Below are 17933 nucleotides of genomic sequence, written 5' to 3'. Positions count from 1 at the left end.
TGCCAACTGAATGAAAACTGCTTTTGATGGCCTTTAACTAATAGGTATAAAGTAAAAGCATTAGCCAGATCAATAGCTACATATGAGGTGCCAGAGATTATGCTGATTTACTCCACCAATGATAGCATCTCTGGAAGAGCAGCTGCAACTAGAGCCACTGTCTAATTAGATTTATGACAAATCTACTGTAATTCTTCAACATCCATTTGTTCACTACACAGGCCAAATAAGGTAAGGTAAATGGACGTCTGGTGAGAATCACAATGCTGCATCTTTCAAGACATTAAGCGTGGCAGTACTCTCTGCAATTCCCCCCGGACTGTGGTATTGCTTTTGGTTTACTATTTTCTAAGATTGAGAAAGTTCTAGTGGCTTCCACTTGGTCTTTCCTACTAGAATAGCTTTAAGCCCATGGGTCAGGGAACCACTGTGGAAATTCTGCCGGTTGCTGAGTATGTCTGTTTAAACTCTGCTTTCTGAAACTGGAAACAACCACAGTAACCAAATAAGCTCACCATCAGGTAGATCCTAGCCCAACCCTGGAAACAACCCAAATGTCCAAAAATAGATAAATGGAAAAACAAATTGTGGTATAGGCATACAATGAAATACTACTGGGAATGGGGGGGAGGGAATGGACAATATATACACCCCCAAAACATGGGTAAATCTTAAAATTATGCTAATGAAAGAAGCCAAAAAAAAAAAGAGTACATAGCATATGATTCCATTATAGAAAACTCTAGAAAATGCAAACTGATTTGTAGTGACAGAAAGAAGATCAGTGGTTGCCAAAGATTGGGGATGGAGGCCCAAGAGAGAAAAATTACAAAGGAGCCTGAGAAAACTTTTTTGGGGGTAGAGGGGTTCTAAGTCAGGCTCCCCATGCCAGGCTTCTATGCATTTGACAATACATAAGTCATGGCAGGATGGAAGGATCAGAAACCAGATGGCAGCTGGTTCAGAAGTGGCCAAAAAGTCTGTGTAATTGTGTCCAGAAGCCTACCAGGGAAGAGAATAAAAAGATACAGTGGTTTTAGTGCCATACTTTATGAAACTTCCTCCTGGGAGCTGTTGTGATTCCAGTTAACTTATTCCCATTAGTTGCCCCATCCCAGCCTCTGGAATGCTGAATCTGCTCCCAGAGTGGCATTCATTCACCTCTCGACCTTTCTAATAACTGCCAACCTTTATTTTCCAGAGCAATTACTCTCTGTCTTAACTTCATCAGCCCAACTAAGCTCTCCTATTTTGGAATTTTAATGGCATTTATTATCTGTATCTCATATGAAATGGTCATATGTTTACCAACACTGAAAAGCACCACAGTGTTAGGCCCATAGACACTGGCATCAAATTGTCTGAGTTTGAATCTCAGCTCTGTAATGCAGTGGCTGTGTGACCTTGGTCAAGTCACTTAGCCTTTCCGTGGCTTCAGTTTATCCATCAATTTACCAGACATAACAGTAGTGTTTTTTGTTATGAGTACTAGAGGAGTTAATATTTGTAAAGAGCATAGAATAGTGTATGACACATTCTAAGTCCTAAGAATGTTAATAAAAATCAATTTGTGTCATGGGGCAGCTGGGTGGGTTAGCCAGTTAAGCTCCAACTCTTGATCTCAGCTCAGGTCTTGATCTCAGGGTCGTGAGTTCAAGCCCTGAGTAGGGCTCCGTGCTGGGGGTGAAGCGTACTTAAAAAAAAAAAAAAATCAATTTGTGTTCCAATTATACTAAGGTTCATGCTCACAGTCACGGGGTATACAGAGTGTCTGTGGCATTTACCCTGGTCTCCAGCGAGAAGCTAACAATTGCTAGTCGCCTTTTCTTAGAGATCTTCTGTGCCCAGCAGCCTCTGCACTTGGTCAGCCTTGGCTTGAAAGCCAATGGCCACTATTCAGAACCTAGATGCAAGTTGGAAGAACAGTGACCGGCAGAATTCCAGAGTAAAGACAGAGCCATGCTGAGAAGTGAGATATTAGCCTTCCCAAGATTTTGGATAACTTGCGTTTCAACCAATGCCTGGTGATATGTGGCTAGCTATGAAAGCACTGTGACCCTATTCAGTCCCCACGCCGCTCTCCAGGCCCTAAACCACCGCGTGTGTCCCCACCCCATTAGTGTGCCCTGCCTCAACTCCACCCCTGCAGTCGCCCCGCCTACCCACAGCTCCTACAGTCCCAGCCCTGAAGAGAGCCCCGCCCCGCCTCTTCTGCCGCCACTCCTTCGCTCGTCGGCCCTCCCTACCTGGCGCCCCGCCTCCTCGCCCCTCCTGTTGTCCCTGCTTGCAGATAGTCCCGCCCCTCTACGTCGCCCCGCCCCTCACCGTAACCCCGCCCCCCAGATAGTCCTTCCCCTCCCTGTCGCCCCGCCTCGTCGTAGCTCCTATAGTCCCACCCCACGACCCGCAGAGAGCCCCGCCCCGCCTCTCCCAGTCAGCCCGCCTCTCCCTGTCGCCGCGCTCCCTCAGCTTATATATAGAACGGCCGCTGTCTCGCTCTGCCGGTCTCGGGTATTGCTACCCTCTTGGCCGTAGAGGCTGCACACGGAGCGGCGTCGGTGCGGTGCAGAGCCGGCTGCCATGGCGGCCGAGGCCCTGGCGGCCGAGGCCGTGGCTTCGCGCCTGGAGAGGCAGGAGGAGGACATCCGCTGGCTGTGGGCGGAGGTCCAGCGCCTGAGGGACGAGCAGCTGAACGCTCCCGACCGCTGCCCGGTCGAGGGGCCGTGCCTGACGCGGGAGGTGGCGCAGCTCCGGGCCGAGAACCGCGACCTGCGCCACCGCCTGTCCCGCCTGCGGCTGTGCCTCGCCGAGGAGCTGAGCCAGCAGGCAAAGCTGGAGAGCGCGGCGCGGGCGGCGGCGGCGCAGGAGGAGGCCCGGCGCGCGGCTGCCGGCGCGCAGGTAACGGGGCGGCAGGGCTCGCTGGGGAAGGCGGGCGGGTGCCGCCTAGAGCCCCAGGAGGGCGGTGCCGCGGGCTGCGACGGTGTGCGGGTAGCGGTGGTCCCGCAGGAAGGACGGGTGCGGTCCCTGCGCGCTGCAGGACCCGCCCCTCGCGGAACGCTGCTCTGTGCACCTGCTAAGGCCTGGGAACCAGTGAGTAGCCTGGATACCCTTTGGAGCCCCGAATTTCCAGCAGTCGCCAGACTGACTTAATGGTGTGATTTCGCAGTTCTTCCAGTAAATTGTCTGTCACACATTTTCTTCAGTAGCAGAAATAGCATTTTCCTTTGTTTGAAAAAAAAATGCTGGAGCGTTTAAAACTCTCTGTTCTTTCCTTGAGCAGGAAGACCAACAGTTACATATATAAACTCTTCCATTCCCTCTAATGAATGGCTGGTTCTGAGCTATTGACGACAGGTGGTTTTGTTGTTCTTTTGGTACGGTCTGTGTATTTAACGTTATTATTTAACAATATTTTAATATTTTGTTTCGGTGAAGGACAAATTATCTTCGTGCAACCTAAGTTGAAGTGTTGTGTTGAAAGCTTTCTCAGATTGTTCTCAGGGGTGTTCTTGAGTTATTCACCAAGGGTAACTGTGGTGCACTGGCAACATCTTCCTAAAATAGTGCATTTAAAGTCCGGCGGCAGCTACACAACCGTTTTACAGCGACATTATCTGTTGAAAGTTTAGGGGTGAAACTTTCAAGAGCCAAACATATTAAGTGTACTTAGCAAGAGTGTGTGAAAATGCACAGACAGGAAGGATGGAACCCAGAAAATGATTTGCCCGCTGAGAGTTGTAGGTGGTGGTCAGGGAAGCCCAGCCTGCAACATGGGACACTTGCTGACTGCTGGCATGTGCCTCTCTTCTGCCATTCCAAATGCGTCGCTCTTTCCTGTCATTGCTGTGAGTTATTTATAATTCACCTTTATTTCTCAGCCTCCTTCTAGTCAAAGCCAAGAAAAGAGCACTAAAATGAAGGAGGAGGAAGGTGGGCCTGAGAGTGAGGTAAGCTGTTGCTATGGAAATAATGTAAAATACGACTTTTAATTTAAATATGCTTATACAGTTAATTGCCCAAGATCTTTAATTAAAACATAATTGCTATTTTGGGCCACAGTAGTATATTTCAAACCTTGCTAGCTTTAGATGCAAGTTGTCTTAACTTCGAGATGAGCTAGACAGTCAGCTGTATTTAAGTGCTGTTTTGTCTAAGTTGAGATAGCCCAGCTGTTCTTTTGTGTTAAAGAAATTAGCTACTGTATAAATCATCAAAGTAGCATGTTTCCAGCATAAATACTTGGCAGGAGCTAAGGAGGAATACCTGGCCTCAGAGGGGTCAGTCTGGTTGAGATCAGACAAACAGGAAGGACAGTAGAGAACAAAGGAGTGTGGTGTATAAATAGGTGCTGAATCAGGGGACTGTGCACACACAGGTGTTAAACATGTAGTGTAGGGAGACATGCTAGTTAGACAAGGTGGGCTCTGAGCTGGACCCTGAGAGCTAAGAAGGAGGAAAGAAGTGACTGGAAGGAGACTTGGAAATGACCTGTGGTGTGCAGAGTATGGGTGAGACTTACTGGAGGTTGGACAATTAGAACAAAGTGGGCTGTGTATGTTCACTTTCTTGTGTTCTGATGACTTTCAGGTGAAAAATCAACCAAATTTCATAAAGGAAAGGTTGAAGCTTTTTGAAATATTGAAGAGAGACCATCAGCTCTTATTTGCCATTAATGACAGAAAGGGGAATACAAGCAATGTGATCACAGTGAGAGTGGCTGATGGGAAAACAGTGGAAGGGGAAGTTTGGAAAACAACACCTTATCAAGTAGCTGCTGAAATTAGGTAAACCATAATTTGGAGAAGATATTCTTTATTCAGTATTGTGCCAGCGCTTGGTAACACTGTGTTCTCAGGGGCTGTGAAAAGTGTTTTTTTTCTTATTCAGTTGAATAAATTAATGGGTGTTTTTTTTGTTTGTTTTTGTTTTTGTTTTTGAGAGAGAGAGAGAGAGAGAGAGAGAGCGAGCAAGCAGGGGAGGGGCAGGGGAGACACAGAATCCTAAGTAGGCTCCAGGCTCTGAGCTGTCAGCACAGAGCCAGATGCGGGGCCTGAACTCGTGAACCACAACTTCATGACCTGAGCTGAAGTCAGACGCTCAACCGAATGAGCCACCCAGGCATCCCACTCAGTTGAATAAATTAAATGTCATTAGTTATTTCCCTCTGGCTTCTAAAGAGGGCATTTAAATAAGTAATTGAATAACAGAATAAAACCTCTTCCTCTTTAAAATGTCCACATTTTAAAGTTCTGATAAAAATATACAGTAGAGAAAAACATTTAATCCTTGACAGGTCCCATTACATTGACGTTGGTCATCCAGATTTTTCCATGAGACTTTACAGATCTTTTGCTGGCCTTGACTTCAAGTCAAGTTATTGTCTCACCAGTAAATAACCATGGGTGGTTCTTCAAACTAAGTGGGGCAGATCTTTCCAAGCTTGTTTCCTTACATCTTCTGTGGAAATGATACTTTTCCCATTTACCTAATGAGGTTGTTAAAATTAACTGAAATACTGCATATGTAAAATACTCTGAAAATTAAAGTGCCTCCAGAAATGTACAAAATGACTTATATACAGATTGAAGATGTATGTGAGGGTGTATGTATAAACCCTGGAATAAGTATTTTGACTTTCCTAGAAATTAGATACATTAGTGAAGTTATGTTATTTTGACCAATGTTAATTCCTAGCATTAAATATAATTCCATGGAAGCTAAAGCTCAAAACTGCCATGTAAATCAACCTGCTATATAAAAAGCAAGTTTTTTCAAGAATTGAAGTACTCAGGTTTCCTTTGAAAACTATGGTTAAGATTGTGTGTGTGTGTGTGTGTGTGTGTGTGTGTGTGTTTCCCATCCTATCATATCCTGTACTCTGCAGACCCCTCCCAACCTGTTCCCATGTTTTTCAGGCTCTCCATGAATAGATGTGCTGGGAAAATGGGCTTTGAGGCAAAATAAGTTTATGTCTCTTCATGGAGAGTCAGTTTTCATGTTAGCATATTGGAGACTGAGAAGTCCTACGCTGAAGAAACCAGCTCAAACTTGGGAAACAAAGTTACTTGATTATAGAAGATGTTCTTTGTTGTAACCTTAATAATATGCATTTCTGCAGGGTACCAGTTTACAACCCCTACAATCAAGTTTCATGATAGAGGGGTTGCAAGAGTGCCCAAAAGTAAAGTTATCCCAAACTAAAAGATTAAGCAAAGCTTGTATCAGGCAAACCTGGTAAGAAGAAAGCAGTGATCATAATATTACTATCAGACCTCAGAATTTCAGGGCCAAAATCATCACATGGGATACTGGGACTTATTTCCAAAGTAGACAAACAGTATAATCTGTAATAACTATTCGTCATGAACCTTTTTGAGTTACATAATGTAGCATCAAATCAGAAATAGAAAATTATAGACACTCAGGAATGGTATACTTTTAACCTGCCTTTCTCAGTTCTGAAAAGATCATGTGTCTGAATAGTAACACTGTAAGGTAGACTTAGTGGTTGCTCACCAGTCGTTGTGGTCTATAGACAGAGATCTCTCAGACCTGTGGTCATGTTTTTGGTTCCTCAGAACCTTAATAAAAAAATGCAGAAACATACCGTTCACATTCAATGAGTAAAATGAAATCAGTTATGAACTCAGTAAACATTAAATGACAAGGCAAAACAGAATAAAACTTGAAAATTAGAAAGAAAAGAAAAAACCTCTTCAAAATAACTCCCGTGAAACAAACTAAAAACAAGCACAGAATTTTAGAAAGTACTTCTAATGAGGAAAAAATATATATCAGAAATCTGTGGAATATATCTAAAGTAGTGATTTATAGTGTTGAAGGTTTTTCTGATAAGAATAGAAAGAAACAGACTATGAGTTCAACTCAGGCAGTTAGAAAAAGAACAGTTTAACAAGGAGGGGACTCTAAAAAAGTGAATTAGAGATTAGTATTAACTGAAAAACTATCTGAATACGTAAGGGTTCAGTGAGGTGTCTGGATATAAAATAAATGAGAAATTAATAGCTTTATTAAATTATACTGCCTGTTGTCTTGGTTAACTGAGAGTTGATTGCATAGATGATTGTTCCTGCTCTGAGCAAGTGTATGCCTTTCTAAGCATAACATGTAAAGTGAAATCATTAAGGAAAAGATGGAAAGATTCAAACTGCACAAAAAATAGAACAAGAAAAATGGCTATGTGTAAAAATGACACATAAAACAGGAAATGACAGATGTGAAAAAAATGTACCATATAGAACAAATGATTGTTCTCGAAGTATTTTTCAAATTAATAGGAAAAAGAAGAAAACTTCAACAGAGGAACAGATTATCTGAGAAATGTAAACGAAATTATTATGTGTTACTGATTTGTCCAAGATTTATGAATAGCCGTTAATACTGATACAGTCTTGGGGAAGTGACTCTGGTGTAGGGCAGATAAATAGGTCCAGTCTCTCAGACTTTTAAAGCCTTTAAAAACGTGCAAACCCTAACCCTTGGACCCAGTAATTCTATTCATAGCCATTTATCCTAAGAAAATACCCAGTAGAAAGAAATGGGCAAAAGACAGTTCATAGTAGTTGATGAAAGAATTCTTTTCAGAATATCGTCCCCAAATCACCAGCACTAGCACCATCTGGGAACTTAGAAGAGCAAATTCTTGGGGCCCTGCTCCACGCCTCTTGAATTAACTAGCAATCTGTATGTTTATGAGCCCCTCCAGGAGTCTCTGATGAAGTCCAAGTTTGCGCACCCCTGAGTTAGGCTAAACTGCTGTGGCAAGAGACTCCCGACGACCATGGCTTAAATGAGGTAGACATCACATTCTCTCACTTGACAGTCCAGAGATGACCAGCCCAGGCTGGTGGAGGACGTCTCTGGGCCATGCAGTCCTTGGTGGACCTGGGTTCCTTCTGTCTTGTCGCCTGCCATTCCCTAGGCAGGGTTTGTCCACGGGGAGGGGTGGAAGCTGAGTTCATGGACCCACGGACTCTCCTGCGGGGGGGGTGGGCAGGGAGGAGCAGCTGAAGAACAATGATGCTTTGAGGCCCAGACCCCTCAATGGCGCACTTTCATTTCCACTTAACATCCTATTGGCTCACATTTAGTCACATGGCCACCCCTGGCTGTAAGAGAGAATGGAAATGTAGCTCCTGCCTGCCAGCCGCATGTCCAGCTATAAAGCCTTCTCGCCGTGGAAGAGAGGAAGCATGGTTTAGGGGACCACATCTGCCACAGTGTGCCCCTCTGACATCCAGAGATCTGTGAGACCCTCTTTTCATCATCCCACATGCTCAGTCCCTCCCCAGGTGAGACAACTCTGGGTCCCATCAGCTGAAAGCGCAGGACGTCCAAGTGAGTTGCAGAACACCCCCGTCAGGCTGGCTCCTTACACTCTGGCAGCAAATACACTACTTGACAAGGCTCCCTATCCCGCACGTATATGCAGTGGTGGGGTACTCACAAGGCCATCACAGGGAAGTGTGTTTGCAGGAAAAGAAGGAATAACACAGACAGCAATGTACGGAAGGCATCAGGTCCTGCTGGCAGGGACTGTGAGGCCCACAGCCTGGCAACGGGTAGTGCCGGATCAGCCCACCCGGCTACCCCTTGTTTTCTGCGAGCAGCCCGCTTGTCCACTGTCCTCCAAGGGCCCTGATTTTGCTCTGTGGGAAGGTCTTAGTTGTCCCTCATCCTCATTAGTCACACTGGGGGGCTCAGAGCTCCTCTGAAGAGCCAACAGTCACAGGTGTTTGTAAGCTGGGCTTGTCACTGGGCAGCACAGTTGTCTCCTGCGTGGTAGACTTCCAGTCAGTTTGCTTCTAATCAGTTCCAAGAGAAGTAATCTCCGAGAGTAATCCTCGAGAAGTAATCCACAAGAAGGAATTCTTCTAGACGGAGACTTCTCATGCTTTTGTTCCTTGGTTTTTGTGCTTGACTCTTTCCTCTCTCTCCCTCAATTTAATGGACTGAGGTCCTAGGAAACAACAGGCTGTGGGAGGGCAGCACCCCTTAATCCGTGTGGTTGGCCTGGCCCCTCTTGTCTGTCTTGATGTGTGGCTTTTGAGAGGGGTTTTAAGTGCCAGTCCCTCCTGCTGTTTGGGACAAAAGACTGTTTTTCCAATCTTGCGCAGCCCCACATTTCTGGACTCTTAATCAGTTTGAATTACAGGCCACAGGCACAGCCTCTTGGCGGAGGCCTGTCCCTTCCATCTCTGCCTGTGAACGGGACAATCCTCACTGGAGCCTATCTCGGTCTGGTGGTGTTTACAAAAACTGCAATAGCTACCCAGTGTTTACCAACCTTCTGCCTTTTTGTAACTGCTGCTTTATATGCTCCAGGCATTGTAAGCACATGAGTTTGCCTGCAGGTTGTATCAAATATTTTATCAAATATCAACAATATTTATATTTTTCAAATATCAGATTATCTGCTGAGCCAGTGCCATGTGTTTTGTTTTTGTTACTTCCAAGTCCTTACTTTTTTTTAAATTAAACTTAAAAATTTTTGAGCTTATTTGTTTTGAGAGAGACCTCTGTGTTATGCTCTCTAGTGAGCACAAGTGGGGTAGGGGCACAGAGAGAGAGGGGTACAGTTTCTGGAGCGGGCTCCATGCTGATAGCAGAGAACCCGATGAGGGGCTCAAACTCACGAACCGTGAGATCATGACCTGAGCCAAAGTCGGATGCTTAACAGACTGAGCCAGCCAGGTGCCCCTTTACTTTTTTTGTATTAGTTAAGATAGAAGCTAGGCTGCTGCAATAGCTTCAGTGGCTTAAATATGATCAAAGTCTCTCTCAGGTAGGTAGGTAGCAACCTGGAGGTGCGGGGTCCAGCTTGACAGGGCAGCAATTCTCCATAAGTCATTTGGGGACCAGAATTCCGTATGTTTGGTTGCTGAACCATCTTTATGTACAACGTTGCACTAGTGTGCATGGTCCAGGGAACCCCACCAGTGTGCTGTAGTCCGCAGAAGGCGGGGAGAGGGTGGAAGAGGGGTCTCCACTGCCTTAAGGCTGAGATACGGAAGTGCTACAGGCCACTTCTGCTGGTACCCATTGCTTCCAAACTTCCAGGGGAACCTGGAAAACTGTACCAGAAGGAAGGAATGGATTTGAAGAATCCTTAGCAGCCCATCACAGCCAGTAAAAATGAAATAAAATTCTACTTCCTTAATAACAATATCTAACATTTATTAAGTTTGTATTATGAGAGTGCACCTTATTTAATCCTTAGAATAAATGTATGAGGAAGGTTGTATAAATTCCCATTTTACAGATGAGAAACTGAAGCTTAGAGTAAAGTGCCCAGTGTTCAAGTCCAGGTTGCTCTAACATGAGAGCAGGTGCTCTTAACCACAGCACTGTACTGCTGCTCAAGTTGCTCACAGAAAGGCAAGTTAAAACATTATATTGTAGGGGCGCCTGGGTGGCGCAGTCGGTTAAGCGTCCGACTTCAGCCAGGTCACGATCTTGCGGTCCGTGAGTTCGAGCCCCGCGTCAGGCTCTGGGCTGATGGCTCAGAGCCTGGAGCCTGTTTCCGAATCTGTGTCTCCCTCTCTCTCTGCCCCTCGCCCGTTCATGCTCTGTATCTCTCTGTCCCAAAAATTAATAAACGTTGTAAAAAAAAAATTAAAAAAAAAAACATTATATTGTAAAGATGACACAGTTTAGTAGTACCTGACATTGTGAGGGCACAGAGAAAAGGTATTCTTGTGCCTTTCCTGGGAGGAAAATTTGGCAGTATATTCCAGCAAGGTCATTAAAGTGCATTGCCCTTGACCCAGCAGTTTTACTTGACCAATTTTTCCTGGGAAAAAATAATTGGGAACTAAGATGTGTGTTCAAGAATGTCCACTGCAGTGTTATTTGTCATTGGCAAAGCAAAACAAAACAAAACATTCCTGCCAAGAAATGACCAAAGTGCCCAGCCATGGAGGGTCCATTAATCAATTCTTGATTCTGCTGCAGCTATCAACCAGCATGATTTTCAAGTCTGTCTACCATCTGGGAAAATGTGTGACTTACTAAGTTTAAAAAGTACATTACCAAGTAACATATACAGAATGGTACTATTATGATTTTTATATTGGTGTATGTATTTACCTAAAAACATGGAAGGACAGGGGCACCTGGGTGGCTCAGTCAGTTGAGCAACTGACTTTGGCTCAGGTCATGATCTCACGGTTTGTGAGTTCGAGCCCCATGTCGGGCTCTGTGCTCACAGCTCGGAGCCTGGAGCCTGCTTCAGATTCTGTGTCTCCCTCTCTCTCTGCCCCTCCCCTACTCATGCTCTGTCTCCCTCTGTCTCAGAAATAAATAAACATTAAAAAAATTTTTAAAAAAATGTGGAAGGACATACAGAAAAATGTTAACAGTAATTTCTGGGTGGTGGGATTGAAGGTGATATGTTTTTCTTTGCTTTTCTGTGCTTTCCAGGTTTCTTAATATGTTATTTTTGTCAATAATTTTCAAAAAACTGTAAGTGTGTGTGTGTGTGTGTGTGTGTGTGTGTGTGTGTGTAACAGAGAGAGAGAGAGAGAGAGAGAGAAGAAGGAGGAAGAGGAGGAGGATGAGGAGGAGGAGGAGGAGGAGGGGTAGATGTATAAAAAGACTAGAAAGACATGTACCAAAATGTTAGGATCATTTATTTCAGGGTGGTGAGATTTAAATGTGATTTTGTTTTATTCTTTGTCTTTTCTCTGTTTTCCAAGTTCTTTTTTTTTTTTTACAGTGAATGTGTACTATTTTTTTATTTAAAACAAATGTTACAAAATTTGAAAAACCTGTTCTTTTAGTTTACATTTGTACTTTCTATTCACTCAAAAAAAAAGCCCTAAAAATTATTTTAATCTTTTGTTTTAACAAATCATTGCAGCATGTGATAAGGTTAACTCTCACATGACTCTTCTTTTACCAGTCAGGAACTGGCTGAAAGCACAGTGGTAGCCAAAGTCAATGGTGAATTATGGGACTTGGACCGTCCATTGGAAGGGGATTCCACTCTAGAGCTGCTTATGTTTGATAATGAGGAAGCCCAAGCTGTAAGTATTTAAAAAGAATCAACTAAACTTTGGATATTGTGAACTATATTATGTACGAAGACACTTTGAAGTCAAGAATGATGAGTTTTGTAACCTTCTAGAACTTAAAATTTCTGTATTGGTGTTTAGTAAGTATTTAGTGAATTTTTGTGGAATGAATACATACAAATATATATCAGCTTTTTTTTTTTTTTTTTTTTTTTTCAACGTTTATTTATTTTTGGGACAGAGAGAGACAGAGCATGAACGGGGGAGGGGCAGAGAGAGAGGGAGTCACAGAATCGGAAACAGGCTCCAGGCTCTGAGCCATCAGCCCAGAGCCCGATGCGGGGCTCGAACTCACGGACCGCGAGATCGTGACCTGGCTGAAGTCGGACGCTTAACCGACTGCGCCACCCAGGCGCCCCTATATCAGCTTTTAAAGTAGCCCTTATTTATCATTTCTGAAGATAGTTGTGTCCTTATGCTATAATGCTTTAATTATAAAATCAAGGTACATTTGACATGAATTTTTAATAGGTCTTAGAAATGGGTCTACTTTATAATATAATATGTGCAGGAAAATTGGGAAAAGTTATCAAAGCTTAGATATCTTTTTTATTTTTTTAAGTTTATTTATTTTGAGAGAGAGAGAGAGAGAGGGAGAGAGAGAGGAGGACAAAGCGGGCTCTGTGCTGACAGCAGAAAGCCCTATGTGGGGCTCAAACTCATGAACCACGAGATCATGACCTGAGCCAAAGAGCCACCCAGGCACCCCTTAGATATCCTTTAAATACTTATTAATGTAATATTCTATAAAATAGATACCACATTTCATGTAGGTCTCTGATATACATTGTTACCTTAGCTTTGCAATTTCTGTTCAGGCAGTGTCCATTATCTGCCTAAAACCTAACCTAAGCTTAGCTTAGGTTCTATTAATCGTGACACTTGATTTCTTGATTTGTTAATCCAAACTTATAAGAACCATACTATAATTACTTTCCTGTTTAAAATATGCAAAGCATAACAATTAAGTAGCTAAATAATACAATATTAATAAAATCATGTTGAAAGTGATTCAGAAAGAGCAATTTTTAGGAGAAACACAAAACATATATGTATTATTTAGTTTTTCTTACTAGTTGTTAGCAACTGTCGCCTAGCATCATCCCAGATGTCATCCCTAGACTTTACAATTGTATATATTCCCTTAGTCACCTGACCAGCATCGACAGTGCTGGACGCATGTGCCAGACCCTGTAGGGCTGCAGTGGACAGAACATGGAGACTCCTGTTTCAAAGAGTACCTCTAGTAGGAGGAGGTATTAAACAAGAAAACAACCAATGAGAGGTTTTCAGATAGTGTCAGTTTCTGGAGAAAGTCAAATAGGGGCTGGAACCAAGAGCAGCCATGATAGTTGGTGGGGCAGTTAGTTTTGATCCTCAACTAAAGGCCCAAATCCTACCCGAAAGCCTTGTGCTTGCCTACACTGGCTGGCTCTTGGTTTGTCTGCAGGTGTTGCCCCTATGACTCTTTTTTAATAGCTGGCTATTGAACTTTTTCAATGTGTCAGGCATTGGGGTGTTCGGGGAATGGGAGAACTACCAAATTTAATGTCCCATGGAGGTGTTGGTATCTTTGGAGTCCTTTCCTCCTGGCATTCAGTAACATCATAAAAAAAGAAACATTCTTTATCATGGGAAATCTTTCTAGAGTGCCTAACCAGTGTTTGCTTGCCATGCTCGTAACATGGTATCTGACATCAGATTATAGGGCTTTCATAAATATCTGTGGTTGTTGATGAAAATGATAATAGTAATAAACATTTACCAGAGCCAAGCACTGGCCTGGCCCATTATGCGCACATGTATTATCTCCTTGAGTCCCAAGCACCCTAGCACACAGGTACTGTTTTAATCCCCGTTTTACAGATGAAGCAACCAGTATCAAAATAGTTAAGTAACATTTCTAAGCTCTTGATGCTTCTTTTCATGTAACTTAGTAACAAATATTTTTTTGTTGTTGTTGTTCCTGGAATTTACTTTCCTGTTAGTGTGAATATACTAAGATATTGAACATAAACTAATTTACAATATTTAATACATATCCATGAAAAAGAAACCCTATAGGAAAACAAATTTTGAAAACTCAGATCTAAAACAATGATAAATTGGAGTGCCTGGGTGGGTGACTTAGTCAGTTAAGGGTCCAACTCTTGATTTCGGCTCAGGTCATGATCTCAGTGTTCGTGAGATCGAGCCCCACGGTGGGCTCCACATCAAAAGCACAGAGTCTTCTTGGGATTCTCACTCCCTCTCTTTCTGCCCTTCTCCTGCTCATATGCACACCCCCCCACCCCCTACCCCCCCAACACACAATCTCTCTTTAAATAAATAAACTTAAAAAGTGATAATGATTTTTTAAAGGTTTTATTTTTTTGCTCTATGGAAACATTCAAGACACCTTTCTATTTTAAAAAGTGGTTTTATTTATAAGACTATTTTAGTGCATAATGTAACATACAGAAGAAATACTCTCCACCTTCTAGATAAATTCATGTAGAAAATGACAGGAAGAATATCCACATAAAGCTGACAAACATGCACAACAGAAACAAGGGGAATTTTATAAAGTGACACAGCTTGCAGGTTTAAAATATATCTCATGATATTTCCTTTTGTAAGCCTAACATCTGGTAAAAGAATATACATAGATATATATTCTACTTCAAAGCTTTGGTGAAACCCCGGGGGAAATCAGTGATGTGCTGCGGTGATCTCAGGCTTAAACAAATGTAGGGCACTTTATTTAGAGGTGAACAAAACAAGCAGATTTATGTAGGAACTGAAGCCGCTAGCTCTGTGCTTGTAGTCCATTCAGTGGTCTCTTCCAGTACATCATGGCGTGAGTCAGGCTTCACCCCCAATTTCAGTGGCTGCTGCCCCCTGCATCCTGTGTATTATCTCAACAGTCATGACAGTTAACCACACTCTTCTTTTAAGATTCTTTACGGCACCAGTGTTTTTCTGGCTTTATTCCCACCATCGGATCTTTCTCAGTCTTCTTTGCTGGCGTTTTCTTCATCTTTCTCCAGAGTGAAGAATTACTCAGTGCTCAGTCATAGTACCCTCTGTCTTTATGCTCCTGTTCTAAGCTGTCCTGTCTGCTAACTGTCCGCTGTCAGTTCTTCTGTGTGTAGCTAGACAGGCCTCAGTCTTGGGTACATTACCACCCATGTAATATCCCCATCCAGATATCATACAGGAATCTGTAGTATGTCCACGGTGACAACTCTTGATTCTAGCCCCAGAACTTACTCCTTCCCTGTCTGCCCATCTCAGGGCACAACTCCACCACATACCCAGTTACTCAACCTAGAATCTTGGAGATTGTATGTGATTGCTACCTGTTCCCTCAACTCCAAGTCTCTAATTGGTAAGCCATTACTGTCCTAACATATCTGGACTCTGTCCACTTCTGCTGCCATTACCGAGATTCAACAATGGTGTTATTATAGTACTGCCCAAGAAAATGTCCACCTGCTGTTCCATTCCCCTGAAATCCATTCCTGCTACCAAATGATGTTTTAAAATGTAAATTGAATAATTTCTTTTCTGCCTAAAACCCTTCAGTGCATCTCATTGCATTTGGAATAAAACCCAGATTCCCCCAGAAGGCCCGCAGGGTTACTGGCCCTTTCTTACCTCTGCAACTTTTCTCAAGTTACTTTATCCCTTACGTGTTAGCCACACAGGCCTTCCTGACTCCCTGTGAATGCAGAGCTTTCTCTGTTATTTATCATTGCAGTGCTCTGTTCATCTCCTTTTACATCCTCTTCTTCTCTCGTGATTATGCAGTTACTGGTTTGTTTCTGCCTGTCTCCCTCACAATGTGCGGTAAACTGCATGAGGCCAGTGACTTGTTTCTTTCACTGTTGTATCCTCCGCACCCAACACAGTGTTTGGCTCAACAAACATCTAGGTGCAGACAGCGCGCCAAAGAAGACACTTGGGTTCCTGTTGGCAGTTAGCCTACCCCCCTGGCGCCATCCAAAGCAAAGGTCTGTGCCAAGGACGGAGGCTCTGGGGCGGTTTGTGGATCATATCCCTGCTTAATGCTATGGGTTGGGGTTGCACATAGTCTGCTCAGAAGACTCCCTGTGCTTTGACTTATTTGTCAAACAGCTTTCTAATTGTAAGGTTTTTTTATTTAATAAGGGAAAGAAAGGGCTGCCAGGGGACTCCATTGTCTTGCTTTTCTGGTACCTCTGTGTATCTAGTGACTTCAGTTAGTTTTAGTTTATCCATAAACCTTTGATTCCTTAGGAATTCAAAACCAAACTTTCTGAACTTGTAGATGTGATGACCAGCCCTTGGACTATGAATTTACTCATGTGTGTCCTCCTGCCCAGGGGTCTCAGGCAACCAGCAGGTATTCCCAGGCTATACTTTTCTACCCCCAAAAAGTCATTCTGTCAAAAGCATGTGGAGACTGCTGTGGAGACAGAAAACTACTTCGGCCCTCTGCGTTCAGCTTAGCTGCTGCCTCTGGAGAAAAAGAAAGGAAATCAGTGTCTGTCACGCCTGGCTTCCCTCCACTCTGGGCTGAATTGGGCTTGCATGCTGCTGCTTCCCCCTCAGCAGTCCAAGCCATGGTTGAGGCTGTCACATCTTCTCTGCAAGTTAAGATGTGCAGAAGGAAATGGTGTAGGAGAAGCTCAGAGCAGCAGTTTCACGCTAGAACCAAGCATATGGCTCTGGTATAATTGCAAAGCACTCAGAAAATGTTCTCTTCTCAGTGGGCATTGAAGATTTTCTTTTCAAATTGATGTCTTTTTCTTTGTAATGTTTATTTATTTTTGAGAGAGAAAGAGAGAGAGAGAGAGAGAGAGAGAGAGAACGAGCAGGAGAGGGGCAGAGAGAGAGGGAGACACAGAATCTGAAGCAGGCTCCAGGCTCTGAGCTGTCATCACAGAGCCCGATGCGGGACTCAAACTCACGAACTACAAGATCATGACTTGAGCTGAGGTTCGACACGTAACCAACTGAGCCACCCAGGCACCCCAGTGTTACTCTATGTCTTGATGTTTATCCCCTTAAAGTGTATGCACTCGCTTACTTATGTTACTGGACTAATAATTTTCCATGACATGATTTTGATTGCCTCTGCCCTCTGTGTTTCATGCCCTGCAGGTGTACTGGCACTCCAGTGCTCATATTCTTGGGGAAGCCATGGAGCTTTACTATGGGGGCCACTTGTGCTATGGTCCACCCATTGAAAATGGATTTTATTATGACATGTTCATTGAAGACAGGTAATACCACTGAATATTCACTTCCGGAGGCATGTGTTTACAGTCCATTGTTTTATGATGGTTATGTATTATTTTACTGAATGTGTGTGTTATATAACATGGCTGTAGATTGGCTATGTTTGAAAATTAATTTTTTATGAGTTAAGATTCCAGAGCAACGTCTCCAACTTTCTTTTCCTCAGAAGGAAGTGATAGAGTATCTATCTAATCCGGGACTTGCTACATCATAGTAGTAAATTAAGACCAGAATCACAGATTTAATCCTTAGCAGTGGGTGCAGTTCTGCTCCATGATAACCGAGGGTGCTATCTGCCTCAGCCAGACATCTCACACAGATAAATACCAGGCAGAGTGGTGCACAGAGGCCTCACATTCGAGAGTTCTGTGCCCAGCCCCAGCCCACCTCCTTCCCTGTACTCCCCATAGTCCTTAAGGACCAGCTGCTAAAACTGAAACCTGAGGGTCCTTCCAATTCCTGTTCCTCACTGTCACCCCACACTATCCAGTCATTCCATCCGGGTCTTCCTGTTCTATCTCCTCAATAGTTCTCTGGTCCTCCCTTCCTCCCTTCCTCCTCTGTTACTTCTGC

The 17933-nt window shown here is 43.5% G+C and overlaps 1 protein-coding gene across 3 annotated transcripts in view; it reads left to right on the top strand.

The window, feature by feature from the left end:
* The first annotated feature begins 1022 nt into the window (after nucleotides 1-1022).
* The window catches only part of TARS3 (threonyl-tRNA synthetase 3), a 65290-nt gene continuing 48379 nt past the window's right edge, over nucleotides 1023-17933 (top strand). The window contains exons 1-5 of one of the 3 annotated variants that reach the window (XM_047863598.1): nucleotides 1023-1033; nucleotides 3502-3947; nucleotides 4588-4784; nucleotides 11924-12047; nucleotides 17223-17344. In XM_047863598.1, coding sequence (XP_047719554.1) covers nucleotides 3915-3947; nucleotides 4588-4784; nucleotides 11924-12047; nucleotides 17223-17344 — 476 coding nt within the window. In that variant the 5' untranslated portion in view covers nucleotides 1023-1033; nucleotides 3502-3914. Of the gene's footprint in view, nucleotides 1034-2441; nucleotides 2899-3501; nucleotides 3948-4587; nucleotides 4785-11923; nucleotides 12048-17222; nucleotides 17345-17933 lie in introns of those variants that run through there. The other 2 variants (XM_047863596.1, XM_047863597.1) reach the window with 2 other exon arrangements.

This window comes from Prionailurus viverrinus, chromosome B3, assembly GCF_022837055.1.
Source record: "Prionailurus viverrinus isolate Anna chromosome B3, UM_Priviv_1.0, whole genome shotgun sequence".
NCBI lineage: Eukaryota > Metazoa > Chordata > Mammalia > Carnivora > Felidae > Prionailurus > Prionailurus viverrinus.
The sequence above is the reverse complement of the archived record's forward strand: the minus strand, read 5'-3'. Positions and strand labels throughout refer to the sequence as shown.